The 21,346-nt window shown below is 45.5% G+C and overlaps 1 protein-coding gene across 1 annotated transcript in view; it reads left to right on the forward strand.

The window, feature by feature from the left end:
• The window catches only part of DMXL1 (Dmx like 1), a 1,414,533-nt gene that overhangs the window by 1,226,085 nt on the left and 167,102 nt on the right, over positions 1–21,346 (forward strand). Inside the window, exon 34 of the mRNA XM_069226844.1 lies at positions 6,516–6,602. Within this exon, the coding sequence (XP_069082945.1) occupies positions 6,516–6,602 (87 nt within the window). The remainder of the gene's footprint in view (positions 1–6,515; positions 6,603–21,346) is intronic.

The raw sequence follows: 21,346 nt of genomic DNA on the forward strand, positions 1-21,346 counted from the left end.
CGCACTGTTCTGGGATTAGCTCCACACTGCGATCCTAGACTACATCTGATAGAGACTTCTAGCTGCGGATTCCTTACCTTTGAATTCCCTGGCGTCGGCTATAATCCAGAATTTTTTGCTGAGTAGTATCCTGCGCACTGCGTGCGTCATTCGGATCCGCGTGGCGTCATCAGCGTGGTTGGAGCAGTCTTTGACGTCACGGTCACCTATAAAGGCACCACCCCGGCATGCGTAAGTCAGTTCTTTCCTTTACGTGCTGGTTAAGCGCAGGTCCGGGTGCGCGGTACCCTCTGTCTTTTCTTTGGCAGGCCTTGAGTAATAACGTTGGTTTGGTGTCTTCCCTGTCAACCCATTGGGAGACCTTCAAAACAGTAATTCAGTGCATCTGAATTCCTAACAATCCAGCATCCTCACACCAGAACATGGAAAACTCACAATGCTGGAACGAGACCTTAGATCACTAGAGCTAGAATACTACACAACTAAACTAGCCACTACCATGGCAGCCATCTGCATGAAACTCCCCAACTATGAGGAGGAGGAGAAGGTGGCCCTAGATAAAATCAAATATTTAAGCCAGACGGTGACTGCATGCTGATATGGTGAGGGAGATCGCCCTGGCCAGATGCTTGTCAGTGTGCTGCGCAAGGTGTGGTCCTTGGTCCATGTATTGGAGCTACTGAATGAGCGAGGGTAGTGACAGTCTGCTCCAGACAGGATACTCCAAACTATGACCTCCTTCTACTCTAAGCTTTACAGGGCAATGTCAGTCCCTAGTTAAGAGGAGCTTCCCACATACCTGGACTCGATACAGTTGCTTTGGCTGGACTGGGTGAATCGTTCCTATCTGGACGCCCCTTTCTCTGAGGGAGAGGTCATTCAAGTTGTTCGAACTATGCCTAACATCAAGGCGCTAGGACTAGATGGCCTTACCACCTCCTTCTAGAAGGAGTACGCAGACTTGCTTACTCCTCACCTGCTGTTGTTGTATGATGACTCCTTTGCATCTGGGGCATTGCCACCATATGTGCATGAGGCAGTTATAGTTACAATTCTGAAACCTGGCAAGCTGGCAGCTCTTTGTGACTCCTACTGGCTGCTCTCCATAATAAATGTAAATAATAAAATTTATGCAAAGCTTTTCGTGAAAGGCCTCCTCCTCTTGTTGCCAGACATCGCACACTTGGACCAACCTGGGTTTGTGCAAGGTAGATCCACCTTACTTAAGCTCTGCATAATGTTTGCCCTCATGCATTACATTGATCCTCAGCTTGCCGCTGCTGCCCTATCGCCTATTCCCATCCCAACAGTATGCTGTCGGAGCCATTCTTGACTACTTGCCGGACTTGCCAAGGGTGCCCTCTGTCTCCGATCCTATATCGATTGAGCCCCTTGTGGCCTGGCTGCGGCAACATCAGGCCTGCAGAGGCCTCAGCCTCATGGCCAGGAGCCTGGTGGTTTCCATGTACGTAGACAATGTGACGCTATAGATTTGTAATCCCCAAGAGAACTTAAGCCCAGTTATCTGTGAGGTCATTTGGTTTGTTGGAAAGTCTAGTATCCAAGTCAACTGGACCAAGTCCACACTGTTTCCCCTCACAGAGTGGACAAAGCCATTCACCACAGATTACCCACTGCAATTGGCCTCTGAATCAGTGCACTATCTGGGTATTTGGCTCAGGTGCAACCTGGATGAACTCTGGAAAGTCAGTTATGGCCATGCCGTGGAGTGGCTGTAAGAGAGGATCCCGGTGTGGACACGACTGTCATTATCACGAACAGTTTGGATAGCCATTTCGAAAATGATTTTCCTACCTAAGTTTCTGTACCTGATCTCTAAATCTATTGATCCCACTTACTGCACATTTTTTTTTTTTTTTACAGCGGCTGCACTCTAACCTCATTGTCCTGATCTGGGCCTGCAAACAACCAAGGATAGCATGAGAGACACTCATCCTACCTTTCTAACAGGGAGAAGTGGGCGTGCCCAACTTGTTCCTCTACGCATTTTGCACCCAGTATCAAAGCATTATTTTTTTTGCTTTACCCTACGCAATTCCAACCACACACAGCTGTTGAGGCAGATTGTGCAGCGGCTTGCATCCTTCCTGTGGTGTTGTAAGAACCATATACACTGTTGCAGACTGTTATTGATAAGGTGGAGTGTGTGCAGTGGGTATGAGATGTTCTGAAATGCCCTGCCCGACTTCCCTGCCTATATGCACCCTCTGTACCCTTCACACGCAACCCTCTACTACTGCATCTGCAGGACAAAGGGGCTGGGATGAGAGCGCTTGGAGGTGGCTTCCATACCTTTGCATATCTATATCCCAATGTTCTTCACTTACTTCTATTAGGGCCCTCTGAGCCCCGCCCTCCACGGCGTTTGAGATCCTTCTTTACCACCAGCTTCGAGCCACATGATGCGCGCTGAATGGTACATTCCTGGCTCCTCCTCCTCCTACTCTGCATACACTTAAACACATACTAACCAGCCCATCACGCTGATGTTTAGTCACTTGCCTTTACTCCATCATGCAAGACATAGCGCCTGTGACAAGCCCGACCTCTCACCACCTGGGAAGAAGACAGCAACCCCATGATCACTGGTGCCCAATGGTCATATTGCGGTGGCCAAATGGCTGCCCTCTCCCCAAACTATAAACTGCACCCCATTCACTTCAAATTCCTTCACAGGCTATACCGCACCCTGATGGAGCTCCATCGCATGAGCTTATTGGAGGATGCTTGCTGTCTGTTCTGCGTTGCTCCTCAGGCTTCCTTACTCCATCTTTCCTGGGAATGTCCACAAGTGACTACATACTGGTCCAGGATTTTTTTTGTCTTTGCTTCTTGTCACTGGTCGCCCCCGCAAACCCTTCTAGTTGGCCTCTTGGATTATGTCAAATATGTCCCTCCAGGGTCCACCGTATAACTGCCATACTTCTACTCCTGGCCAAAAGCTGGGTGGCTATTTACTGAGGGAGAGGACCTGCTCCTACAGTTGAGGATTGGCTGCAAGACGCAATCTACTGTAAAGAGCAACTCTCCGTGAAATGCCTCCTTGCTCCCGCCCCAAAGACACCTGGGAACCCTTTTTAACATATCTAAGACAAAGAGACTTGCCCCTCTGGCAGAAAGCTTGTGGCTCCCTCCTGGATGCCGCTACTTGTCACCTCTCTAATAATGCACATGCCCATCCGTGCCGCCATGTTTCCATCTGCTCCCCTGTCCCGCTGGTATCAGAGTGTCCGAAATCTGGAGAAATTATGGCTCTCTGCCCACTTCTCACCAGATGGACCACGACCTGTACCTACATGGGAAATACCTCATTGCAGCTGTGGTGAATGCAGCCTCTTATTGGTAGGTTAATATGATGCCTTATTTGTACTCTTATTTGCTTTCATGCCGTGCCTCCCTCCCTTCCCCTTGTGGTGTAGCATTGTTGTTCTTTCTCAAATGCCAATAAACAAAATAAAAAAAAGAATTCTGCACAACTATCCTATCAGGCCTACCCTGCGTACTTTTTATGTTCTGCCTCATCACTCTAAGGAAGAGGAGTGACTTCACCAGCTGGACCCAAAAAAGAGCATTGTTGTTCTACCTTGACCGCACAGATGAGTTCTGGGAGGGCAAACAACTGGGGTATTTCGGAGCCCAGAAAGGAAAGGTGGTACGGAAAGAGACCATCTCTCGATGGCTCATGCTCTGTATCAAAATCCGCTATGCACCCGCCAGGAAGAAACCCCCTAAGGATTTGTATGCTCATTCCACCAGAGCCAAGGCTGCGACCACTGCATTAGCTTGCAGAGTCCCAGTCCTGGTCATAGGCCAGGTAGCAGTGTGGGCATCTCCACCTGTTTACCAAGCATTACTGCCTGAACAGTCAGGTCCGTAGAGACGGACACTTTGCCTGTTTGCGCCTGCAGAACCTTCTAGTGTGAAATCGTTTTGCAGACCCACCTGGGAGGTATTCCTTGGGTACCTCTTCTAAGGTAAGGAATATGTGGCTAGAAGAATGTTACATGAATAACCTACTTACCTTCAGTAACGCCTTATCTGGTAGAGAGACTGTCTAGCCACAGATTCTTTACTGACCCACCTAACCATCCTTCCCACTCATAGATTTATAGACTTAGGTTTGTTTCCTCTTTCACCTCTTTCAGGACACTATTTTTCAGTGGTCAGAATTCTTTGTGGCTGCATGCACCTGGAGTGGAAAGTTGAGAAAAAAGCTATCGTCCGCGAGCTGGGGTGGTGCCTATATAGGTACCACACACGTTATTTCTGGCATGGATAATGAAACGCAGAGCCAAAGGAATTAACCTACCGGTGCATAGGGGTACTGATCATGAAAGAATGATTCACAGGCGTCAGACTGGAGCAAATAAGTTTAAGGGAAGGAATCTTCGGCTAGAGAGAGTCTCTATCAGATAAGGACTTACCAAAGGTGAGTAACTTGATTGTCAATAACAAAGAGAATGAAAATATTGATAAGATATGTTCATTACCGGGGTACCTAAAAAGATTTTTTTTAAATACCTAAAACCATCCTTGGTTTCCATTTATTAAATGTTGTTTGAGTATGGTTAAAGAAAATCTCGAGGGGGTAAGAATATTATGGTCCTCTGACAGGTTAAGAAATATTATGATCCCCTGACCCTAATAAATAGTTGAGATCTTTCAGCACCTATACTGAGGCTACTTGGTTCCAGGGCTTTCATCAAGACGCCAACTACACACTGCCCAGGATACACAATCACTCCACTTGTAAAAGCTTGCATCACTAACTTGCATGCAAGGTGGGTATTAACCTGCCTTTCAGTAGCTGTAGGATCTTAATTCCTATGGTAAATAAAACAGCTGTTTATCAACAACAAGGTAACGTTGAAGAAAGCAATGAATCATGTTTATTCAGGATCTTTCACTGTTGGTGATGATCAGACATAACATCTCACTTTGTGTCAAAGCTTTGATGCAACTAATGCATGCAGTAATGCAAATATGCTAATTTCACGCTGAAATTTTAGCATATCCAAATTTAGAAAAATGTAGATTTCTGAAAGATCTTTTTTCTAAATGTGAATATGCTAAAAACCTGGCATGGACCCGGCTCTCCAGGACTGACTTTGCAGAACCCTAGCTCAGCCCATTAAGGAGTTCAGCTGCCTGGATAAATTGTGGTGCACTTTTGCTTAGAATCATTGATGCTCATAACTGTCTGGGGCTTTTGTTGTTTATTACTGCTTAGAGCAATTCATGTTCATAATTGCTTGGGTCATTGATTAACCTTTTAGGCAGCTTTTGATCAGAGCTTGAAAGGGTTATATCTGTGGCAGGTGGGGATCTTATGCCAAATAGACCTTCTCAACCCTGGGCCAAGATAGATGGTGGCTGACATATGTACTGTCACACGATAGACTAACTGCCTCCCCCTTAACACTTCATCTTTATGACTCATATAACCAGTTACTCTGTCTTCTACTGACCTCCAGCATACCCCTAGCACGACATATTGTGTTTACCAAGAGAAATGATAATCATTATGGCATAGAGATTCAATAAATAACTTGAAATTCACAGAAAAAAACACATCATTAAGACAATAGTTGTTGATGCAGGAACAAAACAAAAGCTAAAAAGATGGACATTCAGTAGTTAAAGAAGTAAAGCAACTTTTTCAGATATTGGAAACCTGCAATAATGCATGCTGTGGAAGAATAAATACATAAAAGCAATGAAAATAGGATATATGTTTTTTAAATAAGCCTAGTGCCTGTACAATTATTTTTTTAGCAGGGCACGCAGACAATTCAAAACCATCTCCTTGGAATCATTTGATAATTGTTGGTGCATTTCAATTTAAGCTCATAGTTTTGTAGGCTTCTTCTTAACTTAGCACTTTCTATGTTGAATACATGCTTGTTTAAATGCTGTTCTATAACCTTTATTGTAAAAATTTAAAGCAAAAACATTGTGGTGGAGAAATGTAAAGCATGGCAAATTCAAGAAAATACTTCGATGGTGAACTAACTACAAATAAGTAACTTTTCCTGAGTCATCACTAACAAATGTTTTTGCAGTATACTGCTGAGGAACACTGGCAAACACCTACATCATAGAACTGTAGTAATATCAATATATATTGATGTACACAGTTGTTTCCATCCATTGTGATGATTTATTAACCATAAGACTACATGTTAATTACTTTGTTAAACTGTTGTCTGAGTACTTCAATCTACACTTTGTCAATATTAATTATAATACAGTGGCTAATTAAATAAATGAAAAAGCACTGCATTCAATGATATGATATTCAGAAAGAATCTAAAATGTGCGTGATAAATATACTTGTTGGTGCAAATAATTAATCTAAAGGAACAAGAGGGAAATTGGTTAACTCATGGGCCAACATAAATAAACTGAGCCTAAGCTGCAACCTTGTTTTCTGACACAGAGGTGCCATATGTTTCACTTAATTCTATATTATGTTGCATGCATTTTTAATTTAGATAGAAGCAGATCTTGGTTATCCTGTGAGCAGAGCACGGATTATCCACAAAGATTCAGACATCATCACTGCTTTTGCAGTTAATAAGGTGAGTACAGTGACATATATTCATTATAAAAATAACTAAATAGAGCAATATAATGGATATAGTAATTTTCATTAAGTATGTTTTGTAGAGGACATCACGTGTATTAGAATTCACTGGCAACACGGGATAACCCTCTATTTGAATATTATAACAATATTATAGTTTCATGAAATTAATCTAGTATTATCTAACTGGGTAATTGTTTGAATTGAATACTAAAACAAAAAGCTAAATCTTAATGAATTACCATGCTACTTCTTTTTGTAGACTTGGCTATAATTAATACCATTATATTTGCAGATTCATTAGCTTAGAAAAAGCCAAACTGTTTGTTTCATACTGTCACAGCACTGACAAACACAACTTAGGCCCTAAGAGCCTCAATGGTGCTAAGAAGCTCCAAATTATTTTAAGGAAATACCAGGTTAACAATAGTGGTGACGTGTTACTCGTTCCTTTTCCGCACCACGATTAACTTCCTTCTCAGATTGTTACTAAAGTATTTAAAATTAGGTGATGTGTTTGCTGATCTTCTCTTAAAGACGCATATAGGGTTCACCTATTTTTACAGGTGTGCAAATGTTACATCTAAGAAGGACACCCAGTGACTATGGCCTGTGATTTTTATGGCTTCACCATGACAGCTAGACTTTCTTGGTGGGACCCAGAAAGTTTAATGCTAAAGGGAATTGATGTCTAGTATTAAGTGGTCCACTGATGTTTAAGAGACCCCAACAAGGGTGGAATAGTCCTATGTCTTGCATCAGAGAGACCAAGACTACCTTGAAAGTCTAGCCTGTCTGTATGACCACCACCAAAAAATCATATCTGGTTGAGAAGGTAATCCAGATGTTCCAGAAATTGTCAATCTGGTGAGAAAAAGAAACGTAAAAGATGTCATTCCTAGTTTGAGTGCTGCAACTGAAGCATTGGTAGAATAATGTGAGAAAACCATAAAAAAGGGAACAAGGATGGTGGCTGCAGTGGTACTGGCACATGTCCCTATACCTCAACACTATGTACAAGGTAACAACTTGATGTTCTGTGCTTACTTTTCTGAAATATTATTGTCTTGAACCAAATGTCAGAACCAAAGCCTTGTTTGAAAGATTGGTGATTGAGCATGTTTTCAGGTGGGTTTGCTCCTTTTTGTGAGTCCGAAGCTGCTGTCTCCAGAATGTTTGGTTTTGCTGGGTAATCGTTCAGTGATAAAGATTATGTAAAACTATGGTGCTTGGTACAATAAATGTTTGCATCAGTTTGGTAACGTTGGTTCTATTGGAAACTGAAGATTCCTCTGCAGGTTTTTTTTGGTGACTGCGCCTCCTCTGTGTGCTCAGATCTTTGTGCCCATAGGGAGCTGGAACTGAAGGGCATGGCAGGGAAAGTGCATTTCAGTACACAGTATTTCAAGTAAGGTTGGTATCACATGAGCCAGTGTGACATCTTGTGCTTAAGCTTGTAAAAAATATCTGGGGGAGGATAGGGGATATTTCTGAAATAACGATAAAATACAGTATCCATTACCAAAGGGGGACTTTTATCCTGTCTCGGGGGGTATATATTAATTTGTTTAAGCTTTTCACTAAATAGAATGGTGCAGAGTGACTGTGATTCTGTGTCAGGGGGACTATAAGTGTCTCAGCAGCTCTTATACCAGGATTCTGGGCATTTGGACTGAGTCTAGTGCCACTTGGGGTATGCAGAAAAATATAACTGACTTCTCACTGTCCCACTTGGAGCACATCATTAACAGACTACCCCTCTGATGAATTGGGCCTTTTTCTCCAGCATTTTCCTTCAGAATCTAGACTCCATTTAACCCGATGTCATCAAGCCCCATGTGAGGATTGTAAAGTAGACAGTTGACCCAAATTGAACTCCTGTCATTGGCACTTTAAACATGACGTCTCCTGATTCTCTCACAATCATTGAATGTCATAGATCCTAACCTGTTGACAAAGACCACAAAGTGTTTCCAAGTGCCACATAGGTGCTTCAAAAGACACTGTAATAAACATATGTATAGTTTTTCTCAGTACTTGGCATTACAATTAAATCCTCCATTTGCTGTCCTCTTTGTCGAACTAGGATGTTTTAGATAAGGATCTGTGATAGATCTTGGTTTGCATGTTTTTTTGAGTGCCTGGGACGTATCTCAGCTTAGAAATTGTGGCAAAATTGAGTAGTTGTTAGAATTAAGTATTCCCATGGGAAAACAGGGTCAGTTATGGTCTTGATGTCTTCTGAAATATTGTGACTAAGCTATGAAATAACGCTGTCTGTTCACCACTGAGACTCTGTTACTGCATATAATGCACGTAATTTACACAGACAACGTAGCAGAATAAAGAGTATGTTTTGTGTGCAACTAAATGGCAGCTTTAAGCCTGTATCTCTTTTTATGCGTTTAGCAGTCTTTGAAGTGCAAGAAGCACTCTATGTGATGAGACAGGAAGTATAATGGTAATCACTATATTTGCAGTTTGGAAATGTTGGGAATGCTGTATGTTCTAAATGCATAACTGCTCACACTTTTCTCATTGTTATGGTGTGAGAGGATTGGGTAGAAGGTCCGGTACTTTTCATAAAGCACCAATAACAGAGAATTTAATTTGGCTCACAAGAAAATTGTTTCCAGTTGCCATACTCTGAATATGCTAATCCAGTGTTTCCCAACCTTTTGGCTTCTGTGGAACCCACTCTATCTATACAGGGAACCCCACTGAATCATTTTTTAAATCTGGGGACCCCCCCCACTGAGTCATTACTGAAAGCTGGGGACCTAATCTGTTAATTTTATATACGTTTCTAAGCAGTCACGGAGCCCCTGAGGAGGCTTTGTGGACCCCCAGGGGTCCACGGACCACAGGTCACACTTTACTAATCACAATCCTTATTGTTTAACAAGAATTCCAGTTTCAGGGTTGACCATTCTCTTAGAAGAAAAAACAGAGACAAACATGGGAGCAGGTGCAAATGTCCCAGTTGGTTCCCTGTATTACAAAATATTCACTGTTCTGGTTTTGGATTGAGAAAGTGTGGTTCGTTCAAGAAGATAGCTGGAACGGCACCCTCAGACAAGCAACCCTGGAGCTGAAATTACCTATTAAAATTCTGAGCTACCTTTCTAAATCTCAATTTTTTCATCCACAACCTTTGAATACCTTAGAGTTTTAAGACTTGATCTATAGATTTCATAGACATTAAGAGAAGTTTCTTGATCTCTTATATACTGTTCTCATACCTTTGCCACAAAGCATAATGTTTCTGTAGAAAAGTAAATATTTATTTTAAAAGACAGCATGATAGAGGTAATAGGGGATGTGAGTATACAGGATGGTAGAGGTCGACGGGTACGGGGAAATAGTAAGATGTTTTGTTAAAAAAAGAGTGAAGTGTGACAGAGGGATTTCGACGAAAGTGAACTAAAGCAGGAGAGGGACTAATGAGTTTGTTAAAAACAAATTTAGAGCAAAGCAGGAGGGGGAGTAAGGTGTTAGGAAAAAATGCAGTGCAGCAGGAGAAAGGAGTTTCTAAAAAAGGAAAGGTAGTAGGAGGTTTATAGAAAGGGAGAAACGCAGAGGGAGAATGGGTTTGTAAACAGAAAATGTTAACAAGGGGTTTGAAAAAAGGAGTAAAGTACAAGAAGGCGTAGGGCGGTTGTAAAAAAAAAAAAAATGGTAGTAAAGCAGGAAGATGACTAAGGAGTTTGAAAAATGAAGTAGAGTGAAAGTAGGAGTTTTATTTTTTAAAGAAAGGGAGTCAAATCTAAGAGGATGAAAGAGTTTGATAAGGAGTAAAGCAGAAAGGGGAATAAGGTCTGTAAATAAAAAATTTAAAAAATGGCAGTAAGGTGCTTGAAACAAATAAAGAAGAGTTAAGAGTAAAGGGTTTGTACAAATAGAAAAAATTGTGAGTAAAGCAGGAAGTGAAGTAAGGGTTTGAAAAAATGAAGCAAAGCAGAAGTAGCAGTAAGGGATTTGTACAAAAGTGGATTCATAAAGGGACATGGAAGGCAGGCAAAAGAGTATTCAAACTAAAATGTAGGGAGTCAAGTGGGCAACCCCTGCCTTAAAAGACACAAAACAGAAAATCAAACATAGCAAAATGAAAGATTCTTCAAGAATGGCTTACAGCAGTTTGGCTTTGTGAAGCTGTTAAAAGCAATTCTAAATGGTTAGACCAATAAATGTGTTGGTAATACATTTGTCAGAACCATTTTAACATGTTTCATTTTCATGAACAAGTGACCCTGTGTGCTTTTTGCTGCAAACCTTTTCCTCTTTTCTCTGCTACTTCTGTAAAATGAAGAATCTCCAACAGGTAATTTAATAAAGTACAAGAAATATTTTAAGTTTAAGTATATTTAGAAATATTTAAAGATCTTTATCTATTAATATATTTAGAATCTTGGACCCTCACCTCCTAATGTGAGAGTCCAAGCTCTTTCTACTCCTTTGTTGTACAACTTGTTTTTGACTGATGGTGGCCAGAACCACACAACTGCATATCAACTTCTTTTCCAGTGCCACAAAGGTGTAAAATCATCTTTAAATGAAAGTTTTTTTAGAGTATTCATCGAGAGACTCCCTCAGCTAGAAAAATCCATTTCATAGAGCTTATGCAGAGATTTAAAGCAATTTTAGTTTGGTTCTGAAGTGTAGTTTTCCTAATCCCTTAGAGAAATAGGTTAGAACGGTGATTCAGAGCAGACAACATTTTGCTTTTCTTAATCATGGAGACATGTTTACTCCTAAACTCCCAGAATGCTAGCATCCTAGATATCTAAGCTGTGGTACATTCTTAGGTCCATGTTAAGATTGGGATAGTACTGCATATTATTCTGTGTACATTCTGGTTCCAGGCAAGGCAGATACACTGTCTTAATGTGAACTGTATAGACCTCTTTTAAAGTTGGGATGGAACTGAAAACGCACTAGCACGAAAGGTATCTACAAGTTAGATCAGTAAAACTGGCTCAGAAAACTAGATGTCTCCATCTAAGACAGAGTCATACTTCAATCCAAATATTTTCTGTATCAATCCAGATATTTTTCGATTAGTCCCCTTTTCCCTTTCAGAAATGATCCTTCAGATTCAACATATGGTTTACCTAGTCTACCTGTTAGCTGACTATGACAGCTGGATTTCAAGCAAATTTCCTTTTCATATCAGAGCTTAAAGATCCTGATGAATATTTCTAACTGCAGATTCCTCACCTTAGAAAACTCCCCAGGCACCAGATTCTATAGGTGGCAGCTTAGGGCTCTGCGCTAGCTCTTTGCCACCCCAGGAATGAAAGAGTGGAGTCATATATATGCGCCACACTTGCGGGCTGATGTCTTTCTTTGGCTTCCATTATGGATCCGGATTTCCATTTGCAAATTTGCCATCCTCCCAGAGACTTACAAAAAAAAATCCGTTGTGGGAAACAGCCAAGAATTGGCACAGGTACGTCTCCAGTGTTTGGACATGGGACACGACTCAAAGTTCTTTGATGAGTATGACCTCTTGCACATGAAGATGATACAGGTTCAATAAGCAAAGTTGTTTATCACTGAACATAAGAATTAGTTTCAGCCCTTGACTAAGTAGTGTTGCCGGTTGTGGATGTGGAATCCAGTGCCAATGCTGAGGACCATTTTGTGGTGGAAATCCTCCAGCAAGTACAAATTGAAGTCTAAATGCAAAAAAGCGAAATGAGACCCAGCCCCTTTACACCATTTTGTATCTAAGGACAAAGTGTGAGGAAGTTGTGATGCCAGTCCGTCTCCCACAGGGTTCTCTGTAAATGGTTGTGGAGCCAATTTCCCAACTGATCCTGTGCATTCGAGTTTCTCAAGACATCAGCGACACCGCAGCAGATTGGGTCCATCAAAGACACCATGATGAAGCTTGTTGCTGATGGTACCAAGGGCATCAGAAGAGGATCCGGTGATGATTCCAATGTGTGACCCTGAACTGACATCTGCCTGCTATTGTGCTACAAAATGATTAAAGCGCGGTCAGTTGTCATATACCCTAACTCTGCGCCAGTGCCTCTACAAAGGTGGATGCACTAGCAGAGGCTCCATTGTCTATTTGGCTCTGATTATAAATATTATACACCACCAGAGTGAGATGATGATGATGTGGAGGGGGACGGTGATTCCCTTCCACCATTATGGAATTTTACCCATGGATTTATGGATTGCCAGTAGGATTAACATAACCACTAATACAGAGTTGGGCTCACCATTTGGGCCACAAATGGAAGAGAGTGCATCATTTGCAGTACTGGAGTGAACCGCAGCTAATTCCTTACTTCCCTTTAGCAAGTCCATCGCTGACACCTTGCAGGGCCCTTGGTCTAAACTCTGTATCTGATAGAAACGTCTAGCTTACCTTTGAAATCCCTGGCATCCGCTTCGAATCCCGAATTTTTTGCTGAGCAATACCATGCGCGCGCCATCAGGTGGCGTCGTTCGAATCCGTGTTCGGCTCCGCGTGGCTTCGTCAGCATCTTTGGAGCCATCTGTGATGTCATGGTCACCTATAAAGGCACCACCCAGGCGCGTGTACATCAGTTATTTTCCTTCTGTGCCGGTTAAGCACAGGTCCGGGATCGAGCTAACCTTTGCCTTTTTTGGCAATCCTTTTTTCGTCCGTTTTGTTGAAGATTTTTCATATCAGTGCGAGGATGTCTTCTAGGATGATGGGGTTTAAGCCGTGTGGCGCCTGCAGTCACACCATGTCCATGACGGACCCCCACCAGGTATGTCTCTGGAGTCTCGAGAGAGACCACGACGCAAAGTTGTGCTCCAACTGCTGGACCATGGCCCCGAAGGCTTTGAGAGAGCAGTCTCTGAAGCTCATGGCTGCCCTGCAGTCGACTTCGGTTGACAGACTCCTAGGAGGTCACGGTCCTGCTCGACGAGGAGGTTGCTGGACTGCTCCAGGAGCCTCAATTCCTCTTCTTCGCACTTTAGGTCCTCGGGGCACTTGGGTAAGAGGCACAAGAAGAAGAAGAAGTCCAAGCAGACTTTGACTTTGTCACCCCGTCGGCCAATGAGGCATCACGGGAACGTCGACGTTCCGAGCACAGTTCTGCAGAGCCGATGCCAGGGCTGACTTCACGTCTCCTCCCTTATCCGTAAGCGGGAGCGACCCCCCGCTCAAATTAAAGACTTCTACGAAGCCATGCGCTTTGTTTTTGAACAGGCTGCCCCTGCGGGTGGGTCTTCGGACCCGTTGGGGTCAGCAGGGGGCCCATCGGGTTTGATGCCGGTGGCTTCGGCCTCTGCGCCTTTGGGGACCCTAGGATCCGATATCAGATCAGGACCAGCATTGGTTTCACACAGACGGCCTTCTCTGGCGCCTTGTCCGACGTTGACGCTCCCCCCACTGCTGGCGCCCACCGGTGGTGGGAGCCCCATCCTCATTCCAGATGATCCGGAGCCAGATCAGTGCCTGAGGCTTATTTTGAACAGCCAGGGACAGGTGAGGAATGGTAGGGGTCTGAGGACCCTTTAAAGTATGAATTAGAGGAGCAGGACTGGTATGAGGATCTAGGGGAAACCAGTGGATTGAATACTTCTCCAGATGCTGGTATGCTCTCACCTCCTTTTGTGGCTACAGAGGAAGGAGCTTCATATTCCATGGTGGTGCGTAGGGCAGCTGTTTTCTTGGACCTGGACTTGCCTATGCCGATCAGGACTAATATCCTTGACAGAGGTGCTTCCACCAGGGGTTGCTACATCTGAGCCAGTGTTACCCTTTAATGAGGCCCTTACTGATGTCCAGCTGGGGACGTAGTCCAAACCCAGCACAGGGGCTCCTGTAAATAGGACAATTGGCCGCCGCCATCAACAGCTCCTACAGACCCTAGTTTTCTCACCCAACACCTCACCCCAGAGAGCTTGGTAGTGCAAGCATCCACATTCTATGGTGCATTCCCTTCCCCTCCCCCAGATAGGGAATCCAAGAGGCTGCGCCAACTTGGGAAGGTGATGTTTTCTTCCTCCAGCCTGGCATTGATGTCCGTAAACAGCTCATGCCTATTTGGCCGTTTTTACCATACTTTATGGGATACGGTGGCAACGGAGCTGCCCCAGGTCCTGGAGGGCGTACAGGACACTCTCACTCAGGCTGTCAAGGATCGGAGAGATGCAGCCAGGTTTACAATTCGGAGTAGTTTGGACACGACTGACTCGCTGGGCAGGGCGATTTCATCGACAGAGGCCCTTCGTTGCCAAGCCTGGCTTCGTACCACTGACTTTTCAGGGGTGTAGGAAGCTGGCTCTGTATATACTATTTCAAAGTGAGAGAGTGTGCACAGAGTCCAGGGGTTCCCCAAGAGGCTTGATAGAGGCAATAATAGATAATACTAATGTTCTATTTGTGGTAGTGTGGTCGAGCAGTTAGGCTTATCAGAGGGTAGTGTTAAGCATTTGTTGTACACACTCAAGCAGTAAATGAGAACTCACACTCAGTGACTTAACTCCAGGCCAATATTTATATAGAAAAATATTCTTTTCTTAACTTATTTTAGAACCACAAGATTCAAATTGCAGGTAAGTACATAATTGTAAGGTACTTTGCATAGGTACAGATAGAACTTTGAATCAAAACAGTAAGTAATGTTCACAGTTTGGCATAAATGGTAATAAGCCATTTTAAAAGTGGACACTGCAAAATTCAACAGTTCCTGGGGGAGGTAAGTACAGGTTAGTTTTTGAGGTAAGTAAAGCACTTAGAAGTTCAGTCTCCGGGGTATAGGCAGCCCACCTCTATGAGCAGACTAGGGGGGTTTTGTAGAGCACAGGGGTACCAATTAGGCACACAAAGTACACCCTCAGCGGTATAGGGGCGGCCGGGTGCAGTGGGCAAACAAGGCGTTGGGTTTGTGATAGAAATCAATGGAGGGAGCTGGGGGTCACTCAGATGTTGCAGACAGGGCACAGTGGGGCTTCTCAGGCCAGCCACAGACTGGGCAAGGGTGAAGGCCACCTGCTGGTCACTGCTGCACCAGTGGTTGGTTCTTCATGGGCCTGGGGGCTGCGGGTGCGGTGCTTCTTCCAGGCGTTGGGTTTCTTTTCACTGGGCAGTCGTGGTCAGGGGTTCCTTGGGATTCCCTCTTCTGGCGGCGGCATGGGGGTGCAGAGAGGTTGGCCCAGGGTGTACATGTCATCAGAGTTGCATGGGGGTCCCCTCTGCGTTGACGGTTTCTCTGGACACGGGCCAGGGGCGTCTGGTGCAGAGTGATGGAGACTCACGGTTCTGGAGTGAGGTGGGAGTCCCTTTAAAGATGGTTTCTTGATTGTTTAGACAGGGCCGCTGTCCATGGGAGTTTCTTGGTCCTTTGTAGTTGCAGGGAAGTCCTCTGAGTCGACAGAGGTCGCTGGGCCCACAGGATGCGTTGCTGGTGCAGGTTCTTTAAAGTTGGAGACAGACTGGTAGGGCTGGGGCCAAAGCAGTTGTCGTCTTCCTTCTTCTCTGCTGGGTTTTTCAGCTAGGCAGTCCTTCTTTGTAGGTCGTCAGGAATCTGCTTTCCAGGGTTCAGGGTTGCCCCTAAATATTAAATTTAGGGGTGTGTTAGGGCTGGAGGGCAGTAGCCAGTGGCTACTGTCCTTGAGGGTGGCTACACCCTCCTTGTGCTCCCTCCCTTTGGGGAGGGGAGCACATCTCTATCCCTATTGGGCTAAATCCTCCAAAGCAAGATGGAGGATTTCTCAAGGAGGGGGTCACTTCAGCTCTGGTCACCTTAGGGATGAACCTGGCTGGGGGGGTGACTCCTCCTTGTTTTTCTCATTATCCCTCTGGACTTGACGCCAAAAGTGGGGGCCTGTCCAGGGGAGGGCATCTCCACTGGCTGGAGTGCCCTAGGGCATTGTTACACCAGGCCTGAGCCTTTGAGGCTCACTGCTAGGTGTTACAGTTCCTGCAGGAGGAGGTGTGAAGCACCTCCACCCACAGCAGGCTTTGTTTCTGGCCACAGAGAGCACAAATGCTCTCACCCCAGGGGGTCAGAAACTCGTCTCTCAGTGGCAGGCTGGCACAGACCAGTCAGTCCTGCACTGAAGGATTGGGTAAAACATAAGGGGCATCTCTAAGTTGCCCTCTGCGTTCATCTTTTAATAAATCCAACACTGGCATCAATGTGGGTTTATTAGATTGATACCAAACTTCCCAGTATTCAGTGTAGCCATAATGGAACTGTGGAGTTTGTTTTGACAAACTCCCAGACCATATACTTAACATGGCCACATTGTACTTACAATGTCTAAGAATGGACTTAGACACTGTAGGGGCTACTTGCTCATGCAGCCATGCCCTCACCTGTGATATAGTGCACCCTGCCTTAGGGCTTTAAGGCCTGCTAGAGGGGTGTCTTACCTATGCCACAGGCAGTATTTTGTGTGCATGGCATCCTGAGGGGGATGTCATGTCGACTTTGCCTTTTTCTCCCCACCAACACACACAATCTGCAATGGAGATATGCATGTGTTAGGTGAGGGGTCCCTTAGGGTGGCACAACACATGCTGCAGCCCTTACGGACCTTCCCTGGTCACAGGGCCGTTGGTACCACTGGTACCTTTTACAAGGGACTTATCTGTGTGCCAGGGGTGTGTAAATTGTGGAAACAATGCTAAATTTTTTTGTGAAAGAACACTGGTGCTGGGGCCTGGTTAGCCGGGTCCCAGCACACACTCAGTCAAATCAGCATTAATACCAGGCAAAAAGTAGGGGGGGGGTAACTGCAACAAGGAGACATTTTCCTACAGGGGGATATCCAGGCAAATTTGATGGACATGCCCTTTGATGGCTCACGCCTTTTTGGAGAAAAGGCAGACTCTGCGCTTGAGCGGTTCAAGGACTCTTGAGCTACAGCCAGATCCCTGGGCCTCTCGTGCCTGCTCATCAGCCGTCTGCCTTTCGTCCCTTTCGAGGCTTCAGGAGGGGCGGGGTACCATGCCACCCACAGGTCAGCCACCGTCCTCCATCTTCACAGCATCCAGTGCGAAGACAAGGTTGTGGTACCTTCAGACCCAGAGTGTTTAGCCAGAAGTTGAACACCACCCAGACCCCCTCTTCTGCAATGCCCAAGCCCTCCTAGCATGGTTCTGCAAGATCATGCTTGTCCAGCTGGAGGGAGGATTCAATTTCATCTCCCTCACTGGCGGTCCATAACAGCAGACAAATGCAGATCATACAGAAGTGCTATTCCCTCCCCTTCCAGGCTTTCCCTCCCTCAATCTCTCCATTTAAAGAAAGAATGATGGAGGATCATTTAATCATAGTCTGTGAGGAAGTTGAGGCTCTCTTGGCCAAAGGAGCCATAGAAAGGGTCTTGATGTCGGAAGTAGGCAGTGGTTGGTATTCCCTCTACTTTCTGATTCCAAAAAAGAACAAGGGTCTTTACCCTATCTTGGATTCCATAGACGTCAATCTCTTCCTCAAAAAGGTGAAATTCAAAATGCTCACTCTTGCTCAGGTCTTCTCTGCCCTAGACCAAGGAGACTGGATGGTAGCGTTGGACTTTCAGGATGGGTATTTCCACATTCCCATCCTGCCCGCCTACAGGCGTTACTTGCGGTTCAAGGTGGGCCCACGAGCACTTACAATTTACTGTGCTCCTCTTCAGTCTCACCAGTGCCCCTTTGCTGTTCACCAAATTGATGGAGGTGGTAGCAGCCCATCTGCGCAGGTTAGGGATTTCAGTCTTCCATCCTCGACGACTGGCTGTTGAAGGCTCCTACGACCCAGGCTCTTGTCACCTACCTTCAGACTACAGCAGACCTCTGTATTCGCTGGGGTTCACTATAAATGTGCCAAAGTCACACCTGACTCCCTCTCAGAAGCTCCCTTTCATCAGGGCTGTTCTGGACACAGTGCAGTTTCAGGTTTATCCTCCCGAAAAGCGAGTCCAGGATATTCAGATTACGATAGCGATGTTTCTGCCTCTATCCTGGATTTTGGTGATACAGCCTCTGAGGCTGTTGGGACTCATGGCGTTTCTGGATCCTGTTAGTCAAACATGCCAGATGGCATATGAGGGCTCTGCAGTGGGACCTGAAGTTCCAGTGGGCACAGCAACAGGGAAATCTGACAGGCACGGTTCAGATCTCGGAGGAAACTGCAAAAGACCTGCAGTGGTGGTTAGTGAACTGCGATTGGGTCAGAGGCAGACTCCTCTCTCTTCCCCAGCCAGATCTCACAGTAGTGACAGATGCATCACTTCTGGGATGGGGCGGCCATCTTAGAGAAGCGGAGTTAGAGGCCTCTGTTCTCCGGCAGGAGCCGGACTCCATATCAATTTTCTGGAGCTACGGGAGATCCGACTTGCATTGAAAGCATTTCTTCCTGTTGTGAAAGGGAAGTTAGTGCAGGTGTTCACGGACAACAACACTGTGATGTGGTACTGCAACAAGCAGGGCAGTGTGGGCTTGTGAACCTTTTGTCAAGAGGCTCTGTGTCTCTGGGCATGGCTGGAACAGCAGAGTATAACCCTGGTGGTTCAACACCAGGCAGGTTCTCTGAATGCCAGGGCAGACAAACTCAGCCGTCGATGCCTAGCATATCACGAATGATATCTCCATTTGGAGGTGGAGCAAGGACTTTTTCAGCAGTGGGGAGAGCCTTGGTTAGATCTGTTCGCCTCTGCAGAGAATGCGCAATGCCAGCAGTATTGTGCGTTGGCGTTTCAAAGGCAGCAATCGCTCAGCTACGCTTTTCGTCGCGAGTAGAGTTCAGGCCTCCTATATGCTTTTCCGCCCATACTACTCCTGCCCAGAGTTCTCAAGAAGATTCTAGAACGACCGGGCCCAAGTCATCTTAGTGCCTCTGGACTGGGAACGAAGGGTCTGATATCCTGAGATTCTCAAAATAAGCATCAATCCTCCGATCAGGCTGCCCCTTTCGGAAGGATCTTCTGTCGCAGCAGCAGGGGAGGGTTCTCCACCCGAACCTGCCAACTCTGCGCCTTGATGCATGGAGATTCAGCGGCAGAAGTTAATGGCTTTTGACATTCCTCCCGAAGTCTGTAAGGGTAGTTTGGCTGCCAGGCGTCCCTCCACTAGGACAGTATACGCCTGCCGTTGGAAATGCTTTGTATATTAATGTACAGAAAGGTTTATTGGTCTTTCTGGTTTTCTTTCTGATATCCTTCTCCTCATACTTTCTCTTGCCCAGCAGAGTTCTGCCTTGGGGGCTCTCAAAGGTTATATTTCTGCCTTATCAGCATTTCTTCGGCTGCCTGATCATCCTTCTCTGTTTAAATCCTCCATTGTACATAGATTCCTCAAAGGGCATGTACATATGTTTCCCCCTACGCCCTTTGTTTTGCCCCAATGGAACTTAAATCTGGTATTCACATTTCTGATGTGCGCTCCCTTTGAGCCCTCGTACAACTGTACCCTACAGCTGCTCACCATCAAGACAGCCTTCTCAGTGGCAATAACCTCTGCCAGGAGGGTGAGTGAGATGCAAACTCTGTCATTAAAGCCACCGTGTCTCACACTCTATCCAGACAAGGTGGTACTTACAACTTGTACCTCTTTCCTCCCCAAGGTCGTGACCCCATTTCATTTGGCTCAGAACATGACCCTGCCCTCCTTCTTTGCTGCACCACATCCCTCTAAGGAAGAGGAGCGACTCCACCGACTGGACCCAAAAAGTGTGTTGTCATTCTACCTTGACCGCACAAATCAGTTCTGGGTGGATGACCAACTCTTTGTGAGGTACCTTGGAACAAAGAAGGGTCGTGCAGTGCAGAAGCGCACCATTTCATTCTGGGCTGTCCTCTGCATCAAGATCTGCTACATATTGGCCAGGAAGCAGCCTCCTGAGGCCTTGAGGGCTCATTCTGCAAGGGGCAAAGCTGCTACCACTGCGTTAGCTCGGGCCGTTCCAGTCCTGGAGATTTGTCAGGGGGCAAAGTGGGCATCTTTGCACACATGTGCAAAGCATTACTGCCTGGACAATCTGGTACGGAGAGACGGGCACTTTGCCTGTTCAGTCCTACAGGACTTTTTAGTGTAAGTAAAGGTATCCACAGCCCACCGCCAGGAGGTTATGGATTGGGTATCTATTCAAAGGTAAGGAATCTGCAGCTAGAAGTCTGTCAGATGAACAATTTACTTACCTTCGGTAATGCATTATTTGTGAGAGACTCTAGCTACAGATTCCTTACACCCACCCATGCCTCCCTGCTCTGCAGATATGTCTAGTAGGGTTTATCCCTTTCAGGGTCCTAGTTTTGCACAGACAAAATGTTGGTTCTATCCATGACTCTGTGCTTCTGGTGTGGAAGTTTTGTGGATAAAAGAAATGACGTACATGTGCCGGGGTGGTGCCTTTATAGGTGACCATGATGTCACAGACTGCTCCAACAATTCTGACGAAGCCCGGCGGAGCTGAACGACGTACGCGGATCCGAACGTCACCACCGGACGGCGCGCTCAGGGTATTACTCAAAGAAATTCCGGATTCGAAGCTGACACCAGGGAATTCGAAGGTAAGTAATCTGCAGCTGGATAGAGTCTGTACCAGATAATGCATTACCGAAGGTAAGTAACTTGTTCTTCCTGCCCACTGGTAGATAGGCACGTGGCCAGGCATCACTGACCGGCACTTAGCGACTCTGATTTTCTCATGAAGCACCCTACTCCAGAGAGCCTGGTGGTTGTGGCTTCAACCAGCATGGTGAACATCAAATCACTCCCCACAACTCCGGCTAGAGTAGGAAGTCGAAGAGAATTGA

The sequence above is a fragment of the Pleurodeles waltl genome, chromosome 1_1 (assembly GCF_031143425.1).
Source record: "Pleurodeles waltl isolate 20211129_DDA chromosome 1_1, aPleWal1.hap1.20221129, whole genome shotgun sequence".
Lineage (NCBI taxonomy): Eukaryota > Metazoa > Chordata > Amphibia > Caudata > Salamandridae > Pleurodeles > Pleurodeles waltl.